General features: G+C 44.4%; 1 protein-coding gene across 1 annotated transcript in view; it reads right to left on the reverse strand.

Moving 5' to 3' along the window:
- ARIH1 (ariadne RBR E3 ubiquitin protein ligase 1) overlaps positions 1–27,263 on the reverse strand; it is a 50,220-nt gene extending 22,957 nt beyond the window's left edge. The window contains exons 1-2 of the mRNA XM_021554262.4: positions 26,786–27,263; positions 5,259–5,326 (exon numbers count right to left, since the gene is read on the reverse strand). Coding sequence (XP_021409937.1) covers positions 5,259–5,326; positions 26,786–27,148 — 431 coding nt within the window. The 5' untranslated portion in view covers positions 27,149–27,263. The remainder of the gene's footprint in view (positions 1–5,258; positions 5,327–26,785) is intronic.
- Between the last annotated feature and the right edge of the window lie 214 nt (positions 27,264–27,477).

Genomic DNA, 27,477 nt, shown 5'->3' on the forward strand with positions numbered 1-27,477 from the left:
GATCATTAGACATTTCAGCATCTTTTCTCTTCAACCTGAGGTAATTTAACAACTCCCTAAAAAATACAGTTCCAGGTTTGCAATGCTTCCAAAGATCAGGTACCTATCGGAAAGGAGGATGAAAAATTGCTTGGGGTGTGAAAAAAGATCACTTCCTATTTCCTATTCCCTTAAGGAAAACAAAATTGGTTTGCTTTAAAGGCTTATAAAAAGCTCTTCCTTGGAGAGGAGGACCAAACTGGAGAGAATCATTATCAGAAAGCTCAGCCTCTTCCCAGAATCCTTCACACATCTTTCTCCAGCCTGCAGCAGCTGCAAAGAACTAATTAAACCAGACAATTAACCAGCCCCATCACATGCACACATCCCCCAGCCAAACCCAGTCAGTCTTTTCCCCCACTCCATTACAACTCTACCTACCAACAAGGCTTGATTTATAATTGAAAAAGTATCAATTTCCCTGCTATTTCATATGCTTCTCAATGCAGTTTGTCTATCTTAGATCTTAAATTTCAAGATACTAAATCTGGAAGGAAGTGGTGAATTCTGGCATCACAGCATCTACAAGGCTTTGCCACTGTTCTTCAATGTTAGCTCAGGACTTTACTCAACCAAGTTATTTTGTTTACTTAGAGGATTTTATTTAGAAATTTGTATGTTAAATTTAAATTAAAAAAAAATTATATATTTAGAAAATTTCAGTAAGTGAATTCATTGCAGTCCCATTATAGGCAGTATTTGTTTATTAAGAATCATGGATAAATATTAAGCCCATGAAAGTTTTCCAGCCTTCCAACTGCTCTCTTAGAGGCAGCAGGAGAAGCACAGGACATGCTCTGAGGAAAGCAGACACACAGCTGGGTGTGAAGTTTGCAAGGAAAATAGTTTTGTATACAAATGCTATGATGCAATCTGAACCCTGATACTCATGACCAGCTAAAAGCTTATGGAAATACCAGAGGTTTTTGTAGTGGTGGGCTGATTTTAAGGGTTAATATCCACACCAGAAATTTGACATTTTCACTCGGAATTACCTATCCCCTTTAAATACCTATGGATAGTATTCCTGCTTCTCCATGCTGTTTTCTTTTTATGCATTTTCTTTCTGAGTAAATAATTTCCACATTTATTTTTAGGTATGTCTCTCAGACTCATACTCATGCTGCCACTGGGCCGTAAGAACTCCAGAAAATGCAGAGGAAAATGTGGGTCTCCCTGAAAACACACAGTTCCAGTGGATACTCCAAAGTCTAACAGCTCTCTAGATGCTCCATCACTCCTCAGGTAAACATGCCAAGGGCTCAGTCAGAAGACTCTTGCAGTTCCTTCAAAGGTTAGGAACAGCACCTAATTTCAATTACCATTCCTTTTTCCCACTTGTTGCAGCATCACCACAGACCATCCATGTAGGCAGATCTCCCTTTGCCCTTCCCATGTTCTTTGGTCAAAGGATCCCCAGGCAGCAGCTCTAACACCCTTCCCTCCCACAGCAGGTGAGCTCCATGTGACATTCAGTGACTTCTCTGGCCAGCAAACCTTCTCCACCACCAATTGCCATTCCCATTCATCCTCCTTGAATCCAAGGAAGACAAAACATATGTAATCCCAGTCCAGATCTGACCCTGTTCTCATAAAATTTCACTTAAGATTTCTCCTCCAAATCTCACCAAATGCATTGCAAAAGATGGCTACATTTCTCCAGATCTGCCCCATGTTAGAATTCCTCCTCACTTCCTTTACAACCCCAAGAATTCTGATTTTTTTCCTCAAATATTCTCTTTTAAAGGGCTGGTTCTTGGTACCTCCATCCTTATTTTCATCCTAGGGAGGAGCACAGCACCTTCAACAGCCCTTTAAGTACTCTGCCTTCCTCTCCTTTCAAAATGCAGATATTGAGTAATTCCAGCACTTCTGGTGCATGAGAATTTCCTCTATTCATTCTTTGAAATTAATTTGCTTCATCACAAAGCTGGGGGGTTTTCTGCTATTTTAAAATGAGCGGACAAACTAATGTTTGTCCATTACTTTCAAATGTTTCTACTTACCAAGACCAAACCTATAACAACACCAACTCTTTTTGGCAGAGGGATCAAGCTGTCAGCCCCTTTATCTCCTCAAAATTCCCTCCTGCTGTTTTTAACTGCCTAATCGCCATTTTCCAGATATAATCAAATCCTACCCATGGGAGTATCAAAGATAAAAAGCCTTTTCACTGAAAAAAAATTGCTTCTAGTACACACTTTGGGATATTTACTTCCATGGAAGAGCATTTGTGAGTGTCAGTGCATGAAAATACTCACAATAAAAGCTATCTTCACATCAAAACTCCTGCCATGCACCATTTTTCACCTGTTCAGCCTCTGCTGAGGAGTGTAAAGTATTTACTTGTTCCAAGGAGAGCAGGCAGCCAGGTTCTGGAGAAGAGACAATCTGGGCACTCCTGACCTCCCTCCTCCGCTCAGAGGGAACAGGGACATGTGGCCACCAAGATAAGCAGCTACAAGGGACTGCTGTATCTCTGGCTGTGCCTCCAGGGATTAAATCAAGCCTTGGGGACATGCTGAGACACTTTTCTCTTAACAAAATGGCCAGGGGAAGGCACACAAAGCAGGAGAGCTGCATTTTAACCTTTTCATCACACAGAGGTTCCTCCCCAAACTCCCCTTAGGAGAGGACATCATCAGCCATAGCAAAATTGGAAGGTAATTTTAAAACTGGAAGGTAATAAGGTTCAAGTTAAAGCACTTTCTTCATTTGGCTCTGAGGTGATGTGGTCATTTTGTACCTGGTGCTCTCCTATCCCTATGAATCAAGCTTGCAAGACCCAGGAAAATAATATTTGACATCTTTATTCTCCTAAACGCAGCATATCAGAGGTTGAACTAATATTTCCTCCACTCACCACTTCCATCCTACAAACAAATCCATCCCAAACCCCAATTTTGCTTTTGACAAACAATTAGAGTTTCACCAGTGGGACAGGGCAGTTTTTTAATTGTGGCTGTTACTACTTTACCATAAGTGGAATAAATATCTGTAGCACATCTGCCCTCTGAACACCACTGTGTAATTACTCCTCCACGACAAAGCTGGCACAGACAGTAACAACCTGCTCATTAAAAACAGGCATAACAACGCTAAAAAAAAAAGTGGGAAACAAATTTTCATGTCACAAGCTCAGACCTCCCCACTTATCAAAAAAAGAGGAGCCACTTGGTTGAAGTGCTTTCCTCCAGGCCAGGTCTGATAAGGCTACTGGGAGGTCGTGCTGAATCACCATGAGCTAAGAGAAAAGAAGCACTGATTAGGAACTGCAAATACACACCATCAAACACAGGAACTGTCAAGCAAAATGTGTATTTTGGTTTTTGTTTTTCCCTTAATCCTCACCTATCACCACAGCAATGACCAAACCCTCCTGAACACCAAGAGCCTGCTCTCAGCTTCCTACTCCTGCTTTAACACAGCTCAGCATTTCAAAAGATTTCATGATTGTTTGGTGCAGAAGTGTCAGAAGGCAGCACCAGGTACTAGAGAGATCCTGTTTTGGTGGGTTTTTTTAACACAACAGGACATCAATAAGCACCAAAACTGGACCCGTGTGCAACAGGTCTGCCTAAGCAAGTCATGTATTCTATTACTCACAGGGGTAATCCTGCCGAGTTAAGTATTTTAATGAATATGTTTACCTGTGGATTTGTAAATATAACATGTACTTAAACTGTAAAAGCCTTAACAATAATACCTCACCTTCACCTGGCTGGCACCTCCCTTGATTAAAAAACAAAACAAAACAAAACCACAGCCCAATTTTTTATTTTTAAATTGATGGCAGCCCTAAACAAGCTTTCAATGACAAGGGACAAAACCTACTGTACAAAGGGATGGCTTTTCAGTGCACTTGTGTAGAGGTACCTCCCAACCAAGGAGAGTGAACTTTACCCCCAACCATGAGAATCAGCCCAAGAAACTCAAATACCAAGTGAGCAGACATGTTGCAGAGAAGGCATTAAATCAGAATTCTTAACAGCTGTAGTCACGAGTTAAATAGTGGATATATTTGTAACACAAAGCTTTCAGAGGCCAATCTCAGAAAAATAAGGACTAGAAAGCTGTAAAAAAAATAGAATCACATCAGAAAAAAAATCTAGGTTAAACAAAACATGAGAGATACCTGAGCATCATCACTAACCAAAAATATTACACTAAGAGCACTAAAGATGTCCTAAATCCATTAGCCAAGGATAGCAGAAATATTTATACTACAAAATAATTGCTAACAGTGTGAAAACCTTTGCTCCTCTTTCCCTGGGTGACAGAGTACCAAACTACAGGGGCTCAGCCCCAGGGTCAGTGAAGGGACATTTATCAATTCATAGGAGCACCAACAACTGCTCCTGGCTTACCAAGCACATCTCATCTTCCCATACCCTGATTATCAGGCAAAGGAAATGGTAAATAAGGGAAAAGTCAAACTAATGATCCTACCAGGCCCTCCACACCCACCCATTGGTCACTTCATACCAAGTAAGACCAGCAAACACCACAACCAGTCCCTGTACAGCTTTTACTGTTCCTTTTGGTCCAGATTAATTTTCCTTCCAATTTCTTAAGTAATTTAAATTCTCCAGTTCCCTCAACTCTCTTTAATAACAACAGTGGCATTGGAATGAACCAAATGCAGCTGGATTTGGTCTCTACTGTGGAACAACAAACTGAGAAGTACCTTTACCAAGCAACATTCCAAGAGCTGGGAATCAAAGATAGGAAATAACCATAAAACACTCTGCTCTCAGGGAGAGGCAAAATTCAAGCCATTATTTACAAACACTGAAGAAAACCTGGGGCTGTGAAGCTGAAGACAAGGCAGGACCATTATCAGTCAGGAACAATTTAGCCTTGGCCAGAGCAGCAAATAAACATGTCAGGAATACACATGCCAGCATGACAGGCATGAGCACTAAATCCAAATCCAAAACAGTTGCTAGATAACAAGAACCTGTTCCTGCTTGCTTATTCCCAAAGCCTGTCCAAAGCCTGCACATGTTCGAACTGGAAATCCCTCTTCCCAACAGGCAACTTAACTTCCACAACTTTTAAGTCTAATCAGGCATCAATAATACTAAAACACTGAGTCACGAGAGCTGGGAAAGGGGGAACAGTTAACACAAAAGATTCTCCTGCCACACACAGTGCATTTATCCATCCTCACTTGATCCAGGAACAAACATTTTTTTTCCAGCTCTGCAGCTGCTTACCTCTCCATCAGCTTCTCCTTATCCCAGTTGAAATGGCTAAGCAGTATTCGAGTGATAGTCGCTGGATTCTGGAGAAAGAAGAGAAAAACAATAATTGAGTAACCAAGCCAGACTGAGAACACCAAGCAGAGCTTTGAATAGGCAAAAGGAAAATCAGGGTGTTCAGACAATACATGTTTACTGGCATGGACTGGGAAATAGCTGGACTTGACAGATAGATTTGACAAATTTAAAAGGAAAAAAAAAAAAAAAAACCAACTCTATAAATCTAAGCACCTGTATAAAATGAGAATTTGGTTGAAGATTTAAGGACCAGACTAATTACACCTACCACAGTGCCAACATCTCCACATCCAGCATGCCCACACAATGCAATTCCAGGATGTCTGTAAAATGCAGGAAGGGCTGATTTCTACCCATCATACCCATTTTTGCCACAATCACCACCCTTCTTGCAGAGCAAGAATAATCCAGCCCTGACCATCAAAACACTTGGGCTGAAAACTGTCCCAGAACACCACTAGCTGCCAGTGTAAGATGACAAAGTCCTTGGAAGACCTCAGAAGTTCTGAAGTACCATGAAATCCAGAAAGAAATTCATGAAAGAAGAAATACAGTCTAGAAAGGTCAGAAGGAAGATGGAACATAAGAGCTGATTTTCACTTGTGTACAAGTTTTTATTCCAACTAAATCTGAATCATCAGCCAAGAGTTTGATTATATGAGAAACACACCAGACCATATGGCTTCTGTTCCACCCCAGAACCAACATTTTATCCCTCCAAATCCACTCTCCAGGCTTAGTTTTAGGATCATTTACATGCAAAGGAGACCAGGAGCAGGGCCTCGAGATTGGCTGTGTGTACTTTGCCATTTGACACCAAAATGGAAGTTTGCCTCAGGGCCAACGTTCAATGGAGCTCTGAAGCTGTTGAAAAGTAGGACATAAACCAGCAATGTGATTTCCTGAGCCCTGGAGCTACAGCCACAACCCGATGCTGCCAAAAGCCAATGCCTTCACCCACAGCAGCAATCCTACCCCATCCCTGCATCTCCTGCCCTCACCAGCCCACACCACTACAGCCATTTTATGCTGCAAATAATGGCTCTGAAACTGATCTCTTTTCCTTTAGGTTGTTTTTTTTTTCATGGAATCAGTTCTTCAATCTGTTTGATTGCCTTACCACACAAACAACTGCATTAGCACAAGGGGAAAGCAGGACAGCCTCTTTCACCAACACCAACAAAACCTTCACTGAAATAAAGCCCTCGGGTGACAATGTAATAAGCACAAAGAACCAGTCTTGTGGTTTATACTATAAAAAGTGACACTCCTCTTCTTCTACAGTGTGTTCTGACTCTTATTAATGCCAGCACAGATTGTTTAAAGCCAAACTAAGACTTTTTTCTAGCTTAAAAAGCCCATGCGAACCAAAGCAGCTATTAGATCCCTGATGCAGTCCCTGTGGAACTCCATAAACAGCTGGGACAGCAGATCTACACAGTATGGAGCAGGAGATACCAGAAATGGGTATTGCTTAACACTGCATGGTGACAGTGTGGTTCTGGTCCATATCTGAACCAGTCTCCCAGGTGACAGGCATCCAAGCTCTTCCCTGCAGCAACATGAGGTGCCTGGATGACAACCACATGTCACCAGCTCTCCAACAGCATCCCTCCCTCACCCAGCCCCACAGAGGGGAGCAAGCAGCTCAATTCTTTCAAATCAGTCCTGTCAACAAAAAGCTCTATGGGAATTCAAGGGTCTCCCTCACCCAAAGGCTCATCCAGCAGCCTCTTTTGCAGTTTAGTTTGTGATCTTTCCAGGTTATTTTGTATTTGGATCACCGCAACAACCTTTTCGGCAGCTCTGTACTATGTAGGAGTACTTTAAAGGAGTTCTTAAAAGCTCACTTAGACACAATTCCTGGAGCAATTTAATCAAAGATGAAAATATATCTCAGTAAATAAACCAATCTTATCTCTAGATTATCTTGGTTATGATACCAGCCCCTGTAATTCTCCAGTTATGAATTTCAGAGAGCAAAGCACACAGCCCTTCAACATAAGAAGTCTTTACTCAGCCCAGAAATCTGCCAGATGTACAGAGAAACACAATTTTCTTTATTTCTCAAGCAAAGGCATTGAGAGAGCTTTAATTAAAATCAGCCCAAAAATCTTGTGCTACCTTCTACCACAGCAGCCCACTTGGCCACTTATTAAGGCTTCTGGGAATACCTGTTAATCACTTAATAGGCTAAGAGGCAGTGAGGTAGTGGTCTCTGGCTGACTTTTAAAAAGACAGAAGGTTTCCCCTGCACTGAAGGAAAAATCACGGTACATTGAGAAGAAACTCCAACAGTCTGCAGTGATTATTAAGTAGAACAAGGCTGATCCAGCAAACATCACTCCCCAGAGGCCATGTGGGTGGAAAGCACAAGAGGGTTTAATCTGTGGCTTCTCCATTTTCCCAACACACAGGTATTGCAGCTTTCCAAAAGATTCCCTGGGTCAGAGCCCCCAGGTACCCCAGCACTGTGAGCTCAGGGTACTAAACTGGACATTATTTAGGATTATATTGTTGAATCTGTGTATCTTCTCCTGGCTTGCTGGGCTCCAGCTTCCCCAGCACTGTTGGTTGAACATTTAAAAAAGAAAGGAAACGCCAGCAGCATGACAAGCTCCCACCAGAAATAGCTGGGCTGCCTGCTTTCACTGCCTGCCACATCCCAGATGTAGCATTCAAACCTCCCCTGGCTGTTTCCCAGATACAGAAGGCAAGAATTAACACAGCCCTGCCCTTGCTCATCCCTGGACAGGGATACAATCTGGGCTGGAGGTGCACAGGGAGCACAGAAGACTGTGAGGGAGGCAGCTAAGGGGAAAATCAGAGTACAACACAAATGCCAAAAGTTCTGACATGAAGGATTGTTCCAGTCTAAGACCAGGCACACCATCATGGAATGCACACACGTCCCTCACAGTTATTCCAGAGCAGTGCTGGAGGAGTCAATGACAGCATCCACCCCAGTGAGAGCTGTGTCCTGTACCTCAGGCACACAGGGTTAAAACACCACCAAAAAGTGCTATTTCAACACCAGCTCTACTCCAGCTTTCCACCAACCCTCAGCCATCACTCTGGACACTCATGCTGTAAAAATTAATGGAATGTCCCAATACTGGGTTCCACAGCACTGGGAAGTCAGGGCTCTGTTCTGCCTGCTCGGTTGGTACCCAGGATTATTTCCTACGATGACACCACACAGATTAGTTACGAACAGGCTCCGCTGCCGCTCAGACAGGATTATTCCCGAGGCTGCAAGAGCACGCTCCTACTAAGGCTGTTTTCTGTTCACAAAGCTGAATTTTCCTACAGAAAGCAGCCAGGGATGGATAGAGAGCAAGGGAACAGCCAACACGCTCTCCTCCAAACGTGGTCTGATGAAAGCTGAAACAGCAGATCTCACTTACAGCAGCCTCCTATTAAATTTTACATGTCGAAGCCGAGGCAGATTGCCTGGAGCCGAGGGCAGCAAGCCTGTTGATATCCAGATAGGAACAAACACGAGGAAAGCAGCCATTTTGTTGAAATTCTCCGGGCACTTCAAAAGATTTCCTAACAAAACATTCCATATAAAGCTCTGCCCAGAGAGAAACACCCTCAGTCCTTCAGCAGGGAATTTTTTTTTTTTTTTTTTTGGGAGCTAACAAAGCAACCAAGTCTCACATATGCTTCAAACAAATTCCACTCCACCACAGCTTTTCACTGGAGGTATTTACATTTACTGTCCTTATCTATGTTGCCATGCTCCAGCACACCAATGCAAGCAGGAGATACAGCAATAGAAAGCCCTACAAAGGTCTGGACTTCACCAAAGAAGCATTATTAATTCAAATAAAACTCCTTAATTTAATAGAATTTAATTCAACTGGAAGCTTCATCAGTGATAAGAGTCAGAATTCTTTTTGCTGTCAAAATAGGAAAGTATGAGTCGGAAGGAAGAATCTGGATGCACTTAAACGCAGAAATGAATTATAAATTAAATACTATTAGAACATTAGCTTGAATCAGAATTTCCAAGCAGCACAATTTGCTGAATGACAGTTGGGAGCACTTGATCCATTCATGTTTCCATCCATCAAGACGAGCTGCATGGTTAATTCTTGATGTTATTACAAAGAAAAGCACATTTTACAGCTTCTCCTCACATGCTGGGAATCAGTTCCTGGTTCAGTTTCAGCATTTACTGCAAATAAAAACCATTTAAGAACTTAAGCTCAGTTCTCCAGCAAAATCCTTTCTCCCACAGATATGATATTGATTAATTCTTTGTTTTGTTTCTTTCCACATCATGGCTGGTTTTGTTTTCTACCCACGGCAGCTTCTGCATTTTGAAATTTTCATCCCAACTGCAGCACGTCCATCCCAATAACAGAGGCTTTTACAGCAATAAGGAATTGATGCCACTTCCAGTTGGGTTTTCTACACAATTGCTTTGCACTTGTGAATCCAAGCAGATGCTCCAGAAACCCTGGCTCTGCCCAAGCCTCAGAAGTCTGTAGAGGGTTCAAACCTCAGCAATGTCCACTGCTGTATTCCATGGGGATACAAGGCTGGGTTTACATTTCACAGCACAAGGAAACTGATGGTTTCACATCAGCTGACAAGACTGAGGGCTTGGCTTGGTGGAGGAGCAAAGAGCCACACCACAAGATAGTGCTGGTCTGAAGCCAAGCAGCACAAACATCTGCTCCAGTGAAGCGGCACCTGGGGACAGCCATCACACCACCACTGTAAATATTTAACCAGCCAAAACCCCATCATTTGCAACAGGAGAACACCAAGTGGAAACTTCTGCTGCCCAGCATCTCCAAGGCTTGTCATGTGCACACTGTGCCATAGGAGAAGCACTGATAAATACCTAGAGGTCACGTTTAATGGCAGTGGGGAGAGGAGAAGGAGCCCCATCATGAGACTGTGACCAACACAAGGCACCAAAGAGCTGCTTCATCACATAATAACCAAGGGGCACCAGCCCAAAATTCTGCAATAACCTGATGTCAGCTCCACTTGCACCCCCTGCTCTTCACCTGCACCTCTCCCAGCCCCACACAGATAATTTCAGATACAACAATACACCTAGAAAGTGACTTAAATCAGCTTTTAACCTGCTAAAACAGATCACAGTATAAAGGTCAGCAAAAGGTTTGCACTGTTCTGCAAGTGCACTGAGTGACCTTCATTTGTGGAGATCCATTCACATCCATTCTTCCAGGGGACAATTACAGGAAATCTTACAAGCACAAAACCTCATTTCTAACAGCTTAGTAAAATTCCCAGGAAGCCAGCACAGAAGATGAGATCCAAACATTGAGTACTTCCAGGACATGATCTCAAACTTGCTAGATTTAACCACTACCAACTGAGCACACTGAGAAGCTGCTGGAAAACTTCCGTGTAATCTAATATTCCCTGGCTCAATTACAGCCAGAACATGAGAGGGCTGCTGCGAGGAGAGGATAGCAGCTAAAGGACTCAATCTGCCAACCCCTCCGTGCTCTCTCCCTCTGCCATCCCCTGGGGTATGGGAGAGAATCACACCACAGACATTTCTCCATTGGCCATATCAGGGTTCACATGGACAGCACAACACGTGTGTGGATCTCAGATACTTCTCACCTTCCCCTCAGAAATAATAAAAACATCAGTACTGCTCATTCTCTGTACCCCATTGAGGGGATAGTCTTTGCATCTTACATACTACTGAAGCCATATCAGAAGATATGGTTCAAACTCTAAAGCACCTGAAAATGTACCAGTTTCCTGCCATTTCTACACAACTCCACAAGAAGCCAGCCTACTCCCTGTGACTGCTGTCATCTGCTGTCCTCCATCTGGCATTTGCCACCTCACTATAACTTCCCATTAACACATACAGAGCCTTCAACTTTGACACCGATCATCTCCTCAGCTCCCTACATCTTTCTTCATCCCGTTAACTTCCCTTCACACATCATCTCCTAATTCTGAAAATTAAGTTTTACAGAGTTACTGAATTAGTACCATTACGTGATGGCACCAAACGGTAGCTTAATCTGATGATGTTTGTAGTAACTTACATGCACTTTACTGACTGTTTCCAGCTCTGATGAACATACGTTCTTCTAGCAGGGGAAGATAATAAAAAGCAACTTCAGCGAAAACTCTATTACTTCAGTTAATTGGTTCAAGAGACAGAAATGAAGCAGTCAGCTGCTTTACATTTTCTCAGAACCTTTTGGAAAGCTTTCAGGTTAATGATTAGGAGCTGCAATGAAGAGCCATTGTCTAATAGAGCTTTTAAAAGCAGAAAAAAATACTAAAGCAACAATTCCAGGATGAATTAGCAAATTTGGAAATGCAAAAACTGAATTCGCACTGTAGTACGTCTAAATAAAAGAAGATGGCATGGATTTGCCCTGCTGCTCTCAGACAACTGCAGAAGCTCCACCATCAACTCAACACAAATTAAAAACGACCAGGGAAGGCCTCTTCCAGCATTTCAGCTATGCTCACTTCCATAGCAGGACAGCTAGGGTTGATGACAGGACGCAGAGAGACATTAACCCTTATTTTATACATTTAATCTGAAGAACACTTTGATTTCTACTTCCTTTTTCTATAGTTCTGGAGTATAAAGCCCATCCTTTAAAGAGGAAGGACCCACAGGTTCTGAGCTGATGTTTTACTACCCACAACAGCAGTAACACCCAAAGGATTTCTCTCTTCCTGGTATCCCCCAGCACAAAAAAATTCCAACATATGAACAAAAGCTCAGCAAAGCTGGGTAGACAACACGAGCCCCAGCTCTGGTTTCTCCACTGAGCAACTGCAGCTGCTGTGCTGAGCACCGAGTGGGAGCACATGGGTGCCAGCGTACACTGCACAACAGCTTTATTCAACCCTATGCCTCCCACTCAAGGATTTGCAAAGACTTGCCTTTAAAAAGAGTAGGAGAAGGTGATGGCATCATTTCCATATAATTCTTCCAATTTACTATTTCAGCAGCTCCATAATATCTCCCCATCCGCTGTGGAGGAAGCAACAGTCCCCAGTGCTGCAGCCAGGCTGGGCACAAGATGAGAGCAAAAACCCCGCAAGTTTTGGCTACCACGGATGTAAAGTGCCTGTGGTTCATCCAGGTAAACTCCTGGTAAAGTCCCTGGTAATCAACAAGTTTCCCCTGAAGTCAGACCTTTAGTCAACATCCAGTGCCACAGAGCTGCTCTGACAGGATGAGACCCCATGAAATAGAAATGGATATTCAGGAAATCAATAACAGACCTCTGTGTCCCCATCACAAACGATGCACGGTCACCTTCCCTGCTTGTCAATAGAACACCACTCCCACAACCAGTGCCCACAAAGCATATCTGAGCCTACTTCCCAGTGACACCACTGCTCTTCCAGACCTCCAGGTTCCATTTTTCCTCTTCTATCCAACATGACCCCAATTCTATTGAAATTCTCATCCACCACACTTAGTTTGGACCCACCACACAGTTACCGCACTAATCTCATATATGGATCACAAATGTGTCCAGCACTATCAGACACAAAATCTTGGGTTTTCTCCAGATCACAAGCATCCCTAAAGCAGAAAGAACACCATTAGATACTTTCAGTTCCATACAGTCTCTAGAAAACTACACACAGGGACAGTTTCAATTCTTCTCTCAGACCGGTATAACAACTCACTAATGCCTGGCTTGAATAAAATATACTGGGTTACTTCAAGAGGAAAGCAAAAGCACATTTTGCCACAGGAGAAAAACTATACTGAATGAAGGCAGTGAGTGACAGTAAATACCAAAACACCTTGGCTTGGCCCAAGAGCACAGGTCAGAAATCTCTCCCCCTTCACAAGATTCCAGAGAGGACAAGGAAGGCTCTAGACACCCAGAACGGCTTAGCTATGCACCAGCTCTATTTCTGCCTGTGAGATGAAGTGACAGCAACTTGGATTATGATTTTAATCTGAAATAGGGCAGTAACTGGGCAAGACCAGACCAGCTCAGAAAATATTTATTCAACAGCAACACAAGCTCACACAAGCGCTGGCTCCCAGACTTGCCACCAGAGTCAGTGATGGAAGCAGGAGTGACCAGACACAGGAACTGACTGGGTAAAGGGGGTTTATTTTAACTGGTTTATTTTAACATCGACAGGATCGCCATGTCACCAGACAGATGAGTTGGCACAACCTGGACAACAAGGACTTGCTTCCAAGAAATCTGTTTGTCGCAGTCTGCCAAAAGCCATGTGTGAGGAACATTAAAGCTGGGTCTTCCCATATCAACAGACTCCCAAATATTCTTGTCCCAAAAACTGTAAAGCATATTGGGGTATACTCTGATGCCAGGTACAGCCAAAGGTCCCACTTTTTTCCACCATTATCCCACCACCTACGAAGGGCAGGCCCTTATCCTCTTCACCCCAGTGTCTGCGGGCTGTATTCACCTGGCCTCCCAAATAGCAGATACTGATAGTAAACTGTGGGAATACTGACAATACCTACTACCACGTATCCTCAATGTAACCACATGAGCCTGACAGAAATACACTTCTTTTTTTAAGGTCTTTTATTAGTCAATGTTGGAAGGACTGGAAGTGGCACATGTCAGGGCAGCTACCCATCAAGTCGATAAAAGGAAACAACCCAAAGCACATTTTTCATGTGCTGTCTTCAGGGACTCAACTCCTGAATGAACTGTGTATTTCTGGGAAGGTACAGGTCTGCTGATGTGAGCTCCAGAAACTGTCCTGTTTGCAGGCAGAAATGGATGTTAAAGGAATAAAGCTGAAAGATGAACTGCACATCTGCTTTCTTCCTTTAAATCATTTTGTACGGGTCTTCTGGAGTCTCAAAAATGCTTTCCCTCCTCTTTTCCCTCGCTCCAGTATGAATTGGTACATTGACTCGGCTCTTTCACCACTATGTGCACTGCCAGGGCCCGGCCCAGAGCCAGAGGCACCCAAAGGACTGTACCCACATCCTGGGATTTATAAATCTGTGGGAGACTGGCAATGTTCCTCCACACCAGGGAGGAAAATGCTGGCTCTGCTGGCTCCTTCTTCCAGCAGCTCATGCAGCATGAGGAACAGGCACCTCAGCTCTGGCCAGTGAATGATTTCCCAGTTAACAGCACCTAGCATTTCATGGAATTTGCACACCTTTTGGACAACAGAACCTTGCTTTTGCTGCTTTAAGCACATTCAGAGACACCACCCAGTCCAGGGCAGTGTTAGGAAGCTGCTATCAGCAGATGAGTGGAGGAAGTATCAGAAGCAACTTGAAGAAATAATGATACCATGGCATACTTGAAATGTTTAGAAGAAATCAGACAAACTCTAGGAGGATGAAGATGCTTTTCTAATACTCAGCATCACAGTTGTACTGGGAAGGGTAAATTCCCAATAACTTGTGGATTTTTTCCACAGCCTATTTCCATGGCATGTCTGTAGTCTGAAACATGTGCCATGAAAACAACAAATTGATTTTCTCAGTTAACTTCTTTAAGTTCTCAGCAAAGGCTCCCAAATTGTCCTCCCAGATGATGATTTAAGGGGGTCCCCCTCTTCAGACAGCATGCAAGCAGAGGATCAGCCTCCAAGGACGTTCAACACCAATGTGTCTTTCAAACACTGCTGGTTATGTCTCAGGTTTTGAATTATCTGCCTTCCCACCTGCTTTTGTTAATGGGCACTGCTGGAGAACACCTATCACAGGGTGCTTGGGCACAAAGATACGTGAGTTGTTAAATACAGAAGATATAATCCAGCCAAACTCTGTATCACCTCAAGACAACCACTGCTGCTTCCTGAAAATCACCGGATAACCTGACTATGAACAGAGCTTTATCCCCAGAAATTAGAGTCCTCAGACTCACAGGTATTTGGGGGAAATATCTCACTATGCCAAAAATCTCACAGTAACATGCCTGTGCAGCCTGGCCTGGCCAGTTCAGAACATTATAATTAACATTTTCCAAACGAACATACAGACAGGAAAAGAAAATGGTAAGGGATAATAACTTCTTCCATTAGCACAATGAGGTGGCACCCACAAACCCCTGCAAGTTAAAGATTTACTGTGGTAAGTAAACAAAAGCCATCCCAATGAATAACTTCTCTCATGGAAATAGCCAGGTTACCTCAAAAATATTTGGATACATAGTCACTGGTGGCATGCAAGTGTTAACTTCCTCATCAACAGCATGAATACTGTGAAAAATGGGCTTAGCACAAGAATTTTTAGCCAGGGGTGATTTACATGAGCATTTTTGGAGAACAACAAAAAAAAAAATCCTTAACATTTTTCTAGTTTCTCTTTCTCCTCCAGGCCCTAGTGAGGTGAACACTTGGCACTTTTCTTCAGGTGTCTGTCCTTCATTGCTTCTGATTTTGTCCTTTCTTCAAAGGAACACCTACTTTTATGATCCATTCCCTCTTCACTTGGGCAAAAAGGAAGTCTTCCCATTGCAGTGAAGCATCATCACAGTCCACAGTATTTTAGGAAACAAAAAAACACATTCCTCAGGGTGATTTCATCTCCCCATCACAGACAAAGTAAGTTTTAAACACTCAATGTCACCCTGACAAACAGGCTTCAGGAAATCCATTCTGGTGATGCCTATGCCTTAGTCTACAACTCTCAATCAAGAAAAAAACTTTAGCCATCTTAAGAAACTCTTTAGGCCCAGGAAACCACTGCCAATGCAGCAGTGGCTTGGGGATGTAATCTTTGGCAGCATCTTGACACTGGCAGCAGCCCCAGCGCAGATGTGGTTGTGGCTTGTACCACTTCCCTGCAAAAAGCAGCTTTACCTGCAAAAGCACTTTGTTCTGCTGGCACAACCTGCATCTGCACTTAGAAAACCTGCCAGCATCCTTTCCCCAACAAGCCTCTTCTAGCTCAGATCATTTTTTAATGATGACTTTGCAGTTTATTTACCACACTCTGCTCATTTATTCTTACTTAGTTTTACAGCCAACAAAACACAGCTCTGGCAACACATCCTTTTATAAGCCGGGATTTCCGCTACAAGAAGTAATTTTGCCTGTTTATACCCCAAAATGTTTTCCTCTGAGGGCTCTGCAGAAGCCACCTTTGAAGAAAATATATTCTGGAAGCATGAGGAGTTTAGCAATCACTTGTTCACTCTTGTTCCCAACAAGATATACCTCCAAGTCTAACTGCAGTCTCTAATTGCTGTAGGTATTTTTAACCAGCTACCTGAGCTCCCTGGAGTTAAGAGAAAAGAGTCTGGTGGGATCTGATACAGAAATAGCAGAACACAAGTCATAGCAGTGGGGGAGAATGGGGAACCTCCAGCGTTTTCACCATTTTCTCATTTAAGGGCTCTGAAGACTTGCCTCTACACAGACTTGCACTCATTTTATCAGAACTGTTTCTACAGCTGTTGAGCCAAACCAGCAAGTAGGTGCAGATTCCCCATCTCTACTCCCTTGTGGTAGGGAATGGGAAACCTAGACATGCAATTTTGTATTTGATGGACTGCACACTAGCTGACAAGGATATCCCTTGTTCCTCTCCCATTAAAATATTACTGTCATCAAGACACTGGGCTTCTGCAAGAGAAAAAACCCACCTAATCAGGCCTGCCTTGTCACTGCTGTGCAGGGCAGCAAGAGGAATAATTACACTAATGACTGGTGAATAATTGAGTGCACTGAACAGGCTGGCACCCAGCCTTCTCCAAATCCCAGTGCTGCCTGCAGAAACACCCTGGCAAAGGACAGTAGGGAATTACACCATGGCACACGAGAGTGACACAGATCCCAAACACCCTCCCTCCAGAGTTTCAGTATCCATCATCCTTAAAGAGAACTCCAAGTCCTTACATTGCTTCCCTCCTAGAAGTTATCATCCCAGCCAGAAATAGTCTTGTGCACGTTTTCAAGCATCAATTTCAGCTCTATTAACAATACAAATAAGGACACCTCAAGCATGTCATATTATCAAGTAAAATAAAGAGACTGGTTATTACAGAACAACCAAATGCATATCTGAAATGTGTATAAATCAAAGAGCATCACCTTAATTTGCTCAGATGGCCTTTCAGTCATTACAGAGGTATTACAAACTATCAAAACAAAGACATCCAACACATTATTTCATCAGATCTTCATAGCGTACAGAAATTGTTAATTTTTTTATTGAATTGTTATTTTATATTATAGTTATTTTCCTCTACACACACTAGGTGAGATTGTACTCCAAGGACCTTCCAGTTTACACTGTCGCTCCCAGAAGAAAAATTATGCTACTACTAAGAGCTGGAATGTTGCTCTTCCTCCCTTTTTATTAAAAAGATGCCACTCAGCCCAGTTTTAACACACATTGTTTAATAACGCTCTGTCACTTCCAAGCTCCTGCTCTGGAATCCAACCTCAAGACATGGCTCTCCCACACTCTTCTTTTCACACCATTCCTTTCACTCCCTATTTCTCAAATCCTAGATGACTAGGATAAAGATAACCAGAAGTTAACTAAGTCTTAAGTTTTTCTTCCCACACAGGAAAGCTCATTGCAAGGGAGACTATTTATTCATGTGAGTCCTCCTGGTTTCCCCTAATCCCTCTCCACATTTCTATCTGCCAGACAAAGGAACGTTGATTGCATTTGTGTTTTGTTGCACAAGAACACACCAAACCCACAGTTACCAGCTGCAGAGGGCATCAAAATTTTGAAAACCTCTCCAGAGCTCTTTCCAAAGTTAAATATGCACCTCTAACTAGATGTGCAAACAAAACAGACCACAGAAATGTTGATGTGTGGATGCACGTCCATTTGTTTTGATTTGAACAATTCAAACACCATCACTTCTGGCACCTGGAACAAAGCAGCTGCTCTTGGGGTCAGAGGGTGAGCAAGAAAAGCAGAGAGGAGACACTTTTAACTGGAGAGTTCCCTGATTCCTTGCATTCTACAGCCCTGCAAATGGCTGCATCCAGGCAGACAGGGAATGGGAACTGTCCAAGACCAATATCCATGTAACCACAGCTCTGTGTGGGTGAATGTATTTGCACACCCCCAAAAGCACCACTGGGGATGAGTGTCAGACACTCAAACACCAGAATGGTTTGAGTGCATTGGTGTTTCAAACCAACCAAGACCATCCCAAGTGCCCCAACTCCAAAACCCAAAGGCAAACCCCAAAGAAGTGACCTGAGCGAAGCACTGCACTGTCACTACCTTACCAGGTCCACAAAACCATCAAAGCAAGCACAGGACAGTAAGAACAGCCACGTCCTGCTGTGATTTTGATACAAGGGTGTTGTTCAAACACCAGCTCCTTCCTCTGTGGCTCTGGAAGTGTTTTGCTGAAGAAAACAGCAAAAAACCACCTTTTGCAGGGAAGCATCCAACGCGCTCCTTCAGAGGTTGACCCAGTCACGAACACCAGACAGGGAAGTGGGAACTTTCAGAACCACTTCAAATTTTCATTTCTCTACCTTGGAAGAAACTCTCTTCAGGCTGCCTCCTTAGTAAGAACTGCAAATATTAGTTTAAAAAGAAAATCTTTGAACTAACACTCAAAGAAGTCAGTTATTTTGGCATTTGACTACTTTCAGGTCCAATTATACAGATTCTTCTGGTTCTACTAAGTTTTTACTGTGTATTCTTCACTTTGAGAGGACTTCAACTGTACCCAAGTAGAACCCTTTTGAGCAGGAACTCCTACTCTATCCTGATTATCTGCTGGGAAGCAGAGTTTAGAGTCTGCATCCCTCATCTGGTGAAATTGTTAAACAGTGGATTCACTTGCTTGGACAAAACATCCTGATTTTTCAGACAGAACTTAGGAAATCTTCCCAATCCTGGTGTAATTCAGCATACTGTGGGCAGTACATTCCAAAGATATTGCCCTACAACAGTCACAGACAATTTTTCTGAAATACTGCAAAGGCAATAAGCAAATATCCAAGCTCTTAATTTCAAACATTGGGATTATCTTCCTTCAGCTCTCAAATTCCTCAAATCACAAAGCAATGAAAGCTTCATCTGTTGTGAATTAAAACGCACATGAAAAGGCCTATTTGTGGTGTCACAATACATGGAGAGTCCCTCCCCTCAGATCAGGGAGCCTTTCACACCTCCATGCTTGAGACACAAGTACTGTCCCACAAGACCTAATTTTGAAGCAGATGGCCAAAATATCATGCTTGCACTGCTTGTCCCTGGAAACAAGAGGTGCCACATGGTGCTCTAGCATATCAGTTTTTAACCAAGAAGATACAAAACCAGGAATGTTTCAGAAAGACTGGGAAGAAAGACCTTCATGCGCCAGCATCAATAAGTGGGCACCAGTGGAAACCACCAGGAAAAGACCAAGAAGCCCAGCTTTAGGTAGGTTGTACTCTCAATTACTAGCAGATTACAGCAAGAGCCACCTGCCCTCAGGGCTCTCAGCTACATCCCTGTCCCCAGCAGCTGTATTTAGCTCCTCTCCCAAATACATCCACACAGGACCACAACCTTTTGCCATCACACAGACGTGCTGCAGCCTGGCAACAAGGACAGGCACTGCAATACAGCCATGGAGAAGCTGTGCTCTCCTCCCCAGCTGTCTGGGTTCCATGCTTCTCCAGAGGGAAGACATGTCCCTTCAAAGCCAATTCTTTGTTTCTCCCTTTTTACTAGGCAGTGGCAATGACTATCAGCTTTGTGATCCACCAGCTCAGTGGCCCAGAACTCAAGGCAAGACTGCTGGCAATGCCAAAATGTGCTGTAACTGTCCAAGACACTTTCACAAGGGCTTACTCACTTCTTCCAAGTGACTTTGATGCTGTCAAAAGCTATCTCAGTCAGGTTTTGGACCTGAAATCACTCCCAACATCTGAAAGAAGTTCTCAGTCTTTAAAAACAAGGAAAAGACTCAATGCCAATGGTTCTGCTTGAGTGTTGTTTATATACACTGGTTCAAACCCCCACCACAGTGAGCTGCTCTGAGTACCCGAGACAATGACCTGGCATTGCTACACCACCTAAACAAGGGATCACTCCTGCAAGAGCCTCTGCACTTACATGGGCATGCCAAATTCAGGAAAGGAACACACTTGTGAAGTATAATCTCAGTTATACCTGAAACAACTACTGAGGGAAGCCCTGGATGGCAGTTTTCAAAGCATTTATTTGAACACTGTTTCCATCACAGCTCAAGATCAAAAGCTAGAAGCAAGGCAAGGAATTCCATACAGGCCAAGCTCAGGGTTTCCAACACTCCCAGCACCAAACACCCGGGATGGTGAAGATACTTAAATATTATCAGCATTTCCATTATCACATCACTAATGATTTTACTCCACCTGACTGCCTCATCACCTCAGAGCCTCCTGCACCAACATCCCCCACAAAGCCAGCAGCCCTCTCCCAGTCCTCAGGCATCTGTATTCCGGGCTATGCTCAAATGCACCATTTGGCATTACTGAACGGCTACAAACCATCCCAAGGTGTTTTACAATAAATGAGGCTGCAATTTCCTTGCAGTTGCTGCAGCCACTAAATGACTTGATGAAATTCAGCAGCACTATGCACTTGTATGCACCCAACAGCCTCCAAACATCCTTTGTATCTGTCAGGGATCCAGTGTAGCCAGGCACCAAGAGACAATATCACTTACAATACTCAGATCCTGAAAATTCCAGAAGTACCAGAAATCTGGAGGACCCTGGAGTCCGGGAATGAGCTAAGTGGAAAGGGCTTCCAGCCTTCACAGTTACAGACAAATTCCAGGTTCTTTTTCCAGTTAACCAGGTCTCCTAAGCATAGGAAAAAATGGCTACCTTCTCCAGAAAAAAAAGGCTCCTACAAAGAAATTCCAGATGAAAACATTGACTTGCTGTTAAAACAAGCACAATGTGGAGATCAACCATCACTTCCTTCAACTATCACACCTGACACCAACAGCAGAACCACATTCTTAGTTGTTTCATTAATGGAGTAAAGGGGAAGAGAAATTAGTTTAGAAATAGAAAACTGAAAACTATTCAACAGGTGCCAAAGACACAGGACTGCCCTACATTTCTGAAGGGCATTGGAGCTTTGGGGTTTATTTGCTGTTACAAACTTGAACTCATGCAAGGTTAAAACTAAGGGGTCAGAGCTTGGGACAAGTATAAAAGGAGAATCCATGTTTCTAATGATGCTTTAACACCCAGAAATACCTCGTTTCATATCAGCTTCCACTTTATAGCAGAAACAACCCTTCTACTTTGCACAGCAGGAATGGTCCTGCTCACTGAAATTAAACCCACAGGGAATAGCAACAACTGTATTTACTATTTAGTTTTCAATTTACGGAAATAAACATTTAAAAGTAGCTTAAAAAAAAAGTGTGTTTTCAGTTTCACTTTTAAACATCCCAAAGCACACTGGTCTCTCCATCTGTACGCCAAGGTCCCTAAGGAAAAGGTTGCCTTGCTGTCATTTTGGGAAAACTACATTGAGACAAAAGCAACCAGCATCAAATGTTTTCATATGTGGCCAACCATGAGATTTGCATCTGGCCTAACAGAAACATTGAGCACAAAGCAAATGGGTCACATTTAAGTACTAAGTTGAAATTCCTCTGGAGACTTAACAAGACTTTTCTACCTGGTAATGCTGAAATTTAAAGTAAAATTTTTTAAAAATCTATTATACTCAGATTTACATGTCTTGGCAGTCAGGAACAGACACCATGTCATTTCCAAAAGCTTTGGAGTGATTGTTTATCCAAGATTCCAAGAATGCTTTGTCACAATGAAGTTTATTCCATTCCTTGGAAATATTAAATGCATTCCTACCATAATGAAACACCTTATAAACACCACGTGACAGAAACATGGGGTTTAACACAGCATTTCCTCCCAGCATCATAACATTCAGGCCTCTGACATGAATTCCATTATCAAATAAGTAACCACACAAAGACGTTTGCTAATGCACCTCGCGCTGTGAGAGGACCCGGATAGAAGCAGCACCAGCCTCGAGTGCTTCCACCCACAGACTCCCACCTAATGCTTGTCAGGCAGTTCCAAGCACTCCAAATTTCCAAGATGTCATCTTTAGCATTAAATACAGTTTTAAACACGACCCTGTACAATAAGCAGCAGTTCCTGTTGCTCACTGGCAAATCATCCCTGTTTTGGGCAATATCTTTGGAATGTACTGCCCACAGTATGCTGAATTACACCACCATTGGGACGATTTCCTAAGTTCTGCCTGAAAATCAGGATGTTTTGTCCAAGCAAGTGAATCCACTGTTCAACAAGACCCCTCCTGTAACAATGGGCTTGCACTTGTCATGACTGAGCTCTATCTAAACCAGGGCTGTGAACTCCAGGGGCCTCTGGGAAAAACCATTCCTCAACAAATACGGGTTCTCAACTTCAGAGTGGTCTGGAGTTTGGGCTTATTTTAATGGCAAAGCTTCTCCTAGCAAGGACCTCACCTTGCTTCCAAAGAAGTCAGCCAGTTCTATCATGTAAATGAGAAACCTGTACTTGCTGCAAATGCTCTCATGTTACATCTGACCTGGTCTGCTCTAGAAAATCTAGTTTAGAGCCTTTAATCAAGGCTTAGTGTTTTGAGCTAGACTAGGTTTTGTTGGATCCAGGAATGCCATGTCCTTCCAGAGAAAGCTCAGGTCTGAAGCTCAACATGCTCACAATCACGCAGGTCAGACACAACACCCAGCCATATCCAGGATCCTGATCCCTGCTGTGGGGTGGGGAAAGAAAACAAGAGGCTCAACTCCTTTTTCTGCCACCTCAGAGCTTCATCTTAGTATTTTCAATACCTCAACATTACTAAGTCCAGGAAGAATGAATATGGTCAGTGACATCACAACAATGTCACTGGAATGCTCCAGAAAAAGGCAGGCAAAAAGGGGAAATTAATCCCACCTGGTAATACTGGAATTGCACAAGGTTGAAACAAAGCAAGGAGAACAGTGGGCCAAGCCAGGCTACAGAAACACATCATGTGCTCTACTCAGAACAGAAATAAATATGCCATTCTAAACATTTTTCAAGTTTATTTTCAGAAAAAATCTAGAGCAAAAATGGAAATAGCAATCTGATATTAAAAAAAAAAGAAAAAAAATAAGTGGCAGTGGATTATTTGGACAAATGTTCAGAGAGGAAGACCATGGGGAAGACATTCAACTGTGGGAAAATATCTTTGGGATGAGAAGCCTTTTGTTCCACACCACCTCTCTGTCTACGTTTTTACAGTCCCTTGCTAACTTATTCTGCCAGCAGCTGGAAAACCACCAGAAATCCGCCCGTTTACTTAGACAACTAAAATTCCAAATACCATGGCAAATGGCTTTCTGCTTCACCTAATCACAAGGAGAGGATGGGAGGAATACTCTTAAGATCCACAAGTCTCAGCCAACCAACAGTGCAAGGTTAAGGAGTTATTCATACCCCTATTTTTGCATTTGCAGAGCAAGGGGAATTCTTGCTCTACAACACATGGGAGACAAATCAGATTATGAGCATAAGCATCAAATACTGTACAAAAACCACCACTGAACACCTGAAATCCTGCTTATGTCCAGACAAGAAAGAGCAAGTGTAAAATATTCTGAGATATTCTGAAACCTGCCTGGTTCACTGCAGGTTCAGTGGTCTTAGGGAGGCCAAGTGGTAAGAGTTTGGCACTGAGCAGATGTCTCCAAAAACCCATTCCATGCCATGGGTTGAATCACTTAGCTCCTATTTCTGCAAAATCTCCATCAGATCAAATCACTGCCCTGAAAAGTTCATGTTTTTTCACACACAGCTTGTATTTGAAAATGAACAAATGGATGGGAGCAAAAATTTAATGTGGTCCCTTCAACTATAGCCCTGTCAGCTAATAATTGCTCAAATGGAGTGTTTCAATACAGAGTTACACCTGCCATGACTCAGATACCTCCTTGCAAATACTCTGTGGGTCCCTGTTCTATTTTCCTTTCACTGCAGCTGCAAAACAAAACCCCATTTATACCTTACACTTGATCAGCAAAAAAAAAAAATCACCCATTAGAGAGCACAAGACCCACAGCTGAAGTTTTCAGGCTGTACATTACATCTCCCTTGAACAAGTAAGTTCAAAGCACTCAAAAATGTAACCACAACCATCACTATTTGCTAACAAGAACCCACGGCAGACACACACAGACCAAAAGCCATCCAGTACTTGACTGGAACAAGTGAATCACAGCTCAGCAACCCAGAATCCGCAGCAGGATCCCAAGCCAATGTGACTCCAGAAAAGGTTTACTGAACCAGAAAAGCAGCAGCAGCAATCCTGGTTGGCTGCCAAACACAAGGAAATAAACAGAACTGAGCCCTGGAAGATTTCACCAGCAGCCACAGGAGTGAGGATGAGCAACTTATGAGCAACTCCTGAAGTATCGGCAGAAGTCAGGCCACTTACCTCGGAAGAGCCCAGAAATCTAATGGCAGGAAGCTGGCATTTAACAGCCATCCAGGGCAACTGAGTGCTTTCCTAATATCTCCTGATGCATTCCAGGGCCTAAGTTGGTTTTGGGCCCCGACTTAACCCATGACAATCTAAACAGACTTTGTGCACCCTTCTCTGCTAAACCAGGAGGAACTACTGCAAACCCCAAGCAGCAACTGGAGCAGGAGAGAAGCCACGGGAAGGTCGAGGGGGGTGGTTCTGCAGAGCCCAGCACAGGGTCAGGCCTCCCGCTGACACCCCGGGGATGGGGCAGAACAAGGGGCTCATCACCTCAACCCATTTCTCTCCACTATTTCTGCAACTCACAGGTCGAGCACACAAGTCAAACAGCTTCAGGGTGGTGTAAGAGGAGGGCAAATCCACTCAGACCAGTAATCAGGACCTTCTCTAACAAATTAGTTCATGAAGAATATGCAGGTGAGTCCACCAGCTGGGTCTGGAAAATTCAGGAGCAGGAACACTCTCAGCTCTTCACTGGCAGCAACTTTTCCACCACTTGTCTTATGCAAAGATAAGGAATATGGCAGAGTCTGTTCAATACAAACAGAATGGGCCATGACTTTTGCAATCTTAATCATTAAACACAGACTCACTATTTTAATGACTATTTGAAAGAGTAAAAAGCTGAAGGTCCCCACTGTTTGCATGTCTGCCTGCCAACTGTTTCCCTCCCTACATCAGGATCGATAACTAGGAGCAAATAAACATCCCTGTTTAACCATGAGATCTTCTTTAACTGCAGGGTAATCAGCTAATCCGGGCAGACTCCTTTATTCACCTTTACATGGGCAATGCTATCAGTAAAGTTATAAACTTTAATTTGACTCAAGGAATGCCATTTACTAATTTAGCATGCAAATATTTTTACAGCTGTTTGCATCAAGCTCTGTACAAACTACAGGGGATTATAGCACATAAAGCAATATTTTAAAGTTGCTGTTACAGCCACTGCAGAGGACAGCCAGAGAAAAAACATTCACTGAGGCATCTCGTGTTTAAAGAGATTTACCAACACACACAACCAGCAAAACAACTCCTTTCTGGACACTGGATCCCTCATTACTTCCTATGCACAGATTTCTCATGCTATTCCCGTTGGCATACTGGAAAAGGGTAGCACTGCCTACCGATTCTGAGTAATCGTAAAGTATATGGGAACTAAAGAAATCCCATCACCTGAAGAAAAGTGAACTGCAACAGGAACTTGATGGTGAGCTAGAGCCGAACCTTGCCACGAACATTAGAAAGGGATGCTAAACCGCTTCAATGGCTTGATTTTTTTTCCCAAAAAACTTAGGAGGCAAGAAATAAGACTTAAATACTTTGATCTAAAGAAGGTAAATGTTATTTCAAACTCTATTTCAGTCTTAAAGAGACAGGCTTAAAAACTGAGAGTAAAAAAAGTTACGGTTGTGAAGGGATTGCTCGTACCCCTCCTGGTCTCTGCTGGAAATAAACACAAGGTTCAACCTCTATGCGTGGAGGGGGGAAGGGAAGGGAGACGGCAACAAAACCAGAGCGGTGCCTCTCCTGGAATTCCAGGGCTTGCCATGGACTCCGCGGGTTACCGAAGGAGCTGGAGGAGCTACACCTTGCCAAACACCATGAGAACGGAGCGGAATAAAGACAAAAACATAGATTACGGCCCCCAGCTCGCCACCACACAAAGAGGAGCCCTTTCAGTGCCAAAGGCCTCGTTCCCGACGCTTCCACAGCAGGAAGCGAGATCCTAGCCGTGCCCGAGGGGCCTCCCGGGAGACGGGGGTGACGAGGAGCCCTCTCCACCCCCAGGGTGTACCGAGAGGAGGCGTCCCCCCACCCCTCCAGCGTCGGAGGATACCGAGTTGAGCCCCCTCCTGCCCCGGGGGTTACCGGCAAGTGTGTGTGAGGCCCTGGCCGCGGACGGGCCGGCCCGGTGCCCGCAGGAGGCCGCCGGCCCGGCCCGCCACCCCCCGCGCCCCTTCCCCCGTGCGTCCGCCCCAGTCCCGGTGCCGGGGGGCCGCACCTGGATGACCTCGTTGACCTCGCGGATGCACTCCACCATGTGCTGCAGGATCTGCTCGGCCGTCAGCACCTCGTAGCGATAATCCTCCTCCTGCTCGGGGCCGCCGCCGGGGCCCGGTCCGCCGCCCAGGCCACCGCCGCCGCCGCCACCGCCGGGGCCCAGCCCGCCCGTGTCGCTGCCCAACAGCCCGTCGCGCTCTCCGCCGACGCGCAGCCCGGGCTCCACCAGCTCCACTTCGCCCAGGTCCAGATTATCGTCGGGCTCGTCTTCTTCCTCGTCCTCCTCGTCCTCCTCCGCGCCGCTGTCCTCGCTGCACTCCTCGTCCTCGTCGAACTCGTAGTTGTACCCCTCGTCCGAGTCCATGGCGAGGCGCTGAGGGAGCGGCGGCGGCTCCCGCGGCCTCCCCGCGCCCGGCCCCGCCGCCGCCGCCGTTGGCCCCGGCCCGGCCCGGCCCCGCCGCGCCTCAACCGCCGCCAACAAAGGGCCGCGGCCGCCGCGCTCCGTCACCGCGCGCCCCGCGCGTCACCGCCGCCCGCCCGCGCCTGCGCGCCCGCCGCCATCTCACCCCGCCCGCCGCCGCCATCTTGGGTGCGCGACACGCCCCCACCCAGCCCCCGCCCGCCTCATGCCGCCGCCGCCATGTTGAGTGTGGCGCGGCGCCAGGGCGGCTGCGGGCGGGAAGCGCCGCGGAA

Source organism: Lonchura striata, chromosome 10 (genome assembly GCF_050655825.1).
Source record: "Lonchura striata isolate lonStrDom1 chromosome 10, ASM5065582v1, whole genome shotgun sequence".
Classification (NCBI taxonomy): Eukaryota; Metazoa; Chordata; class Aves; order Passeriformes; family Estrildidae; genus Lonchura; species Lonchura striata.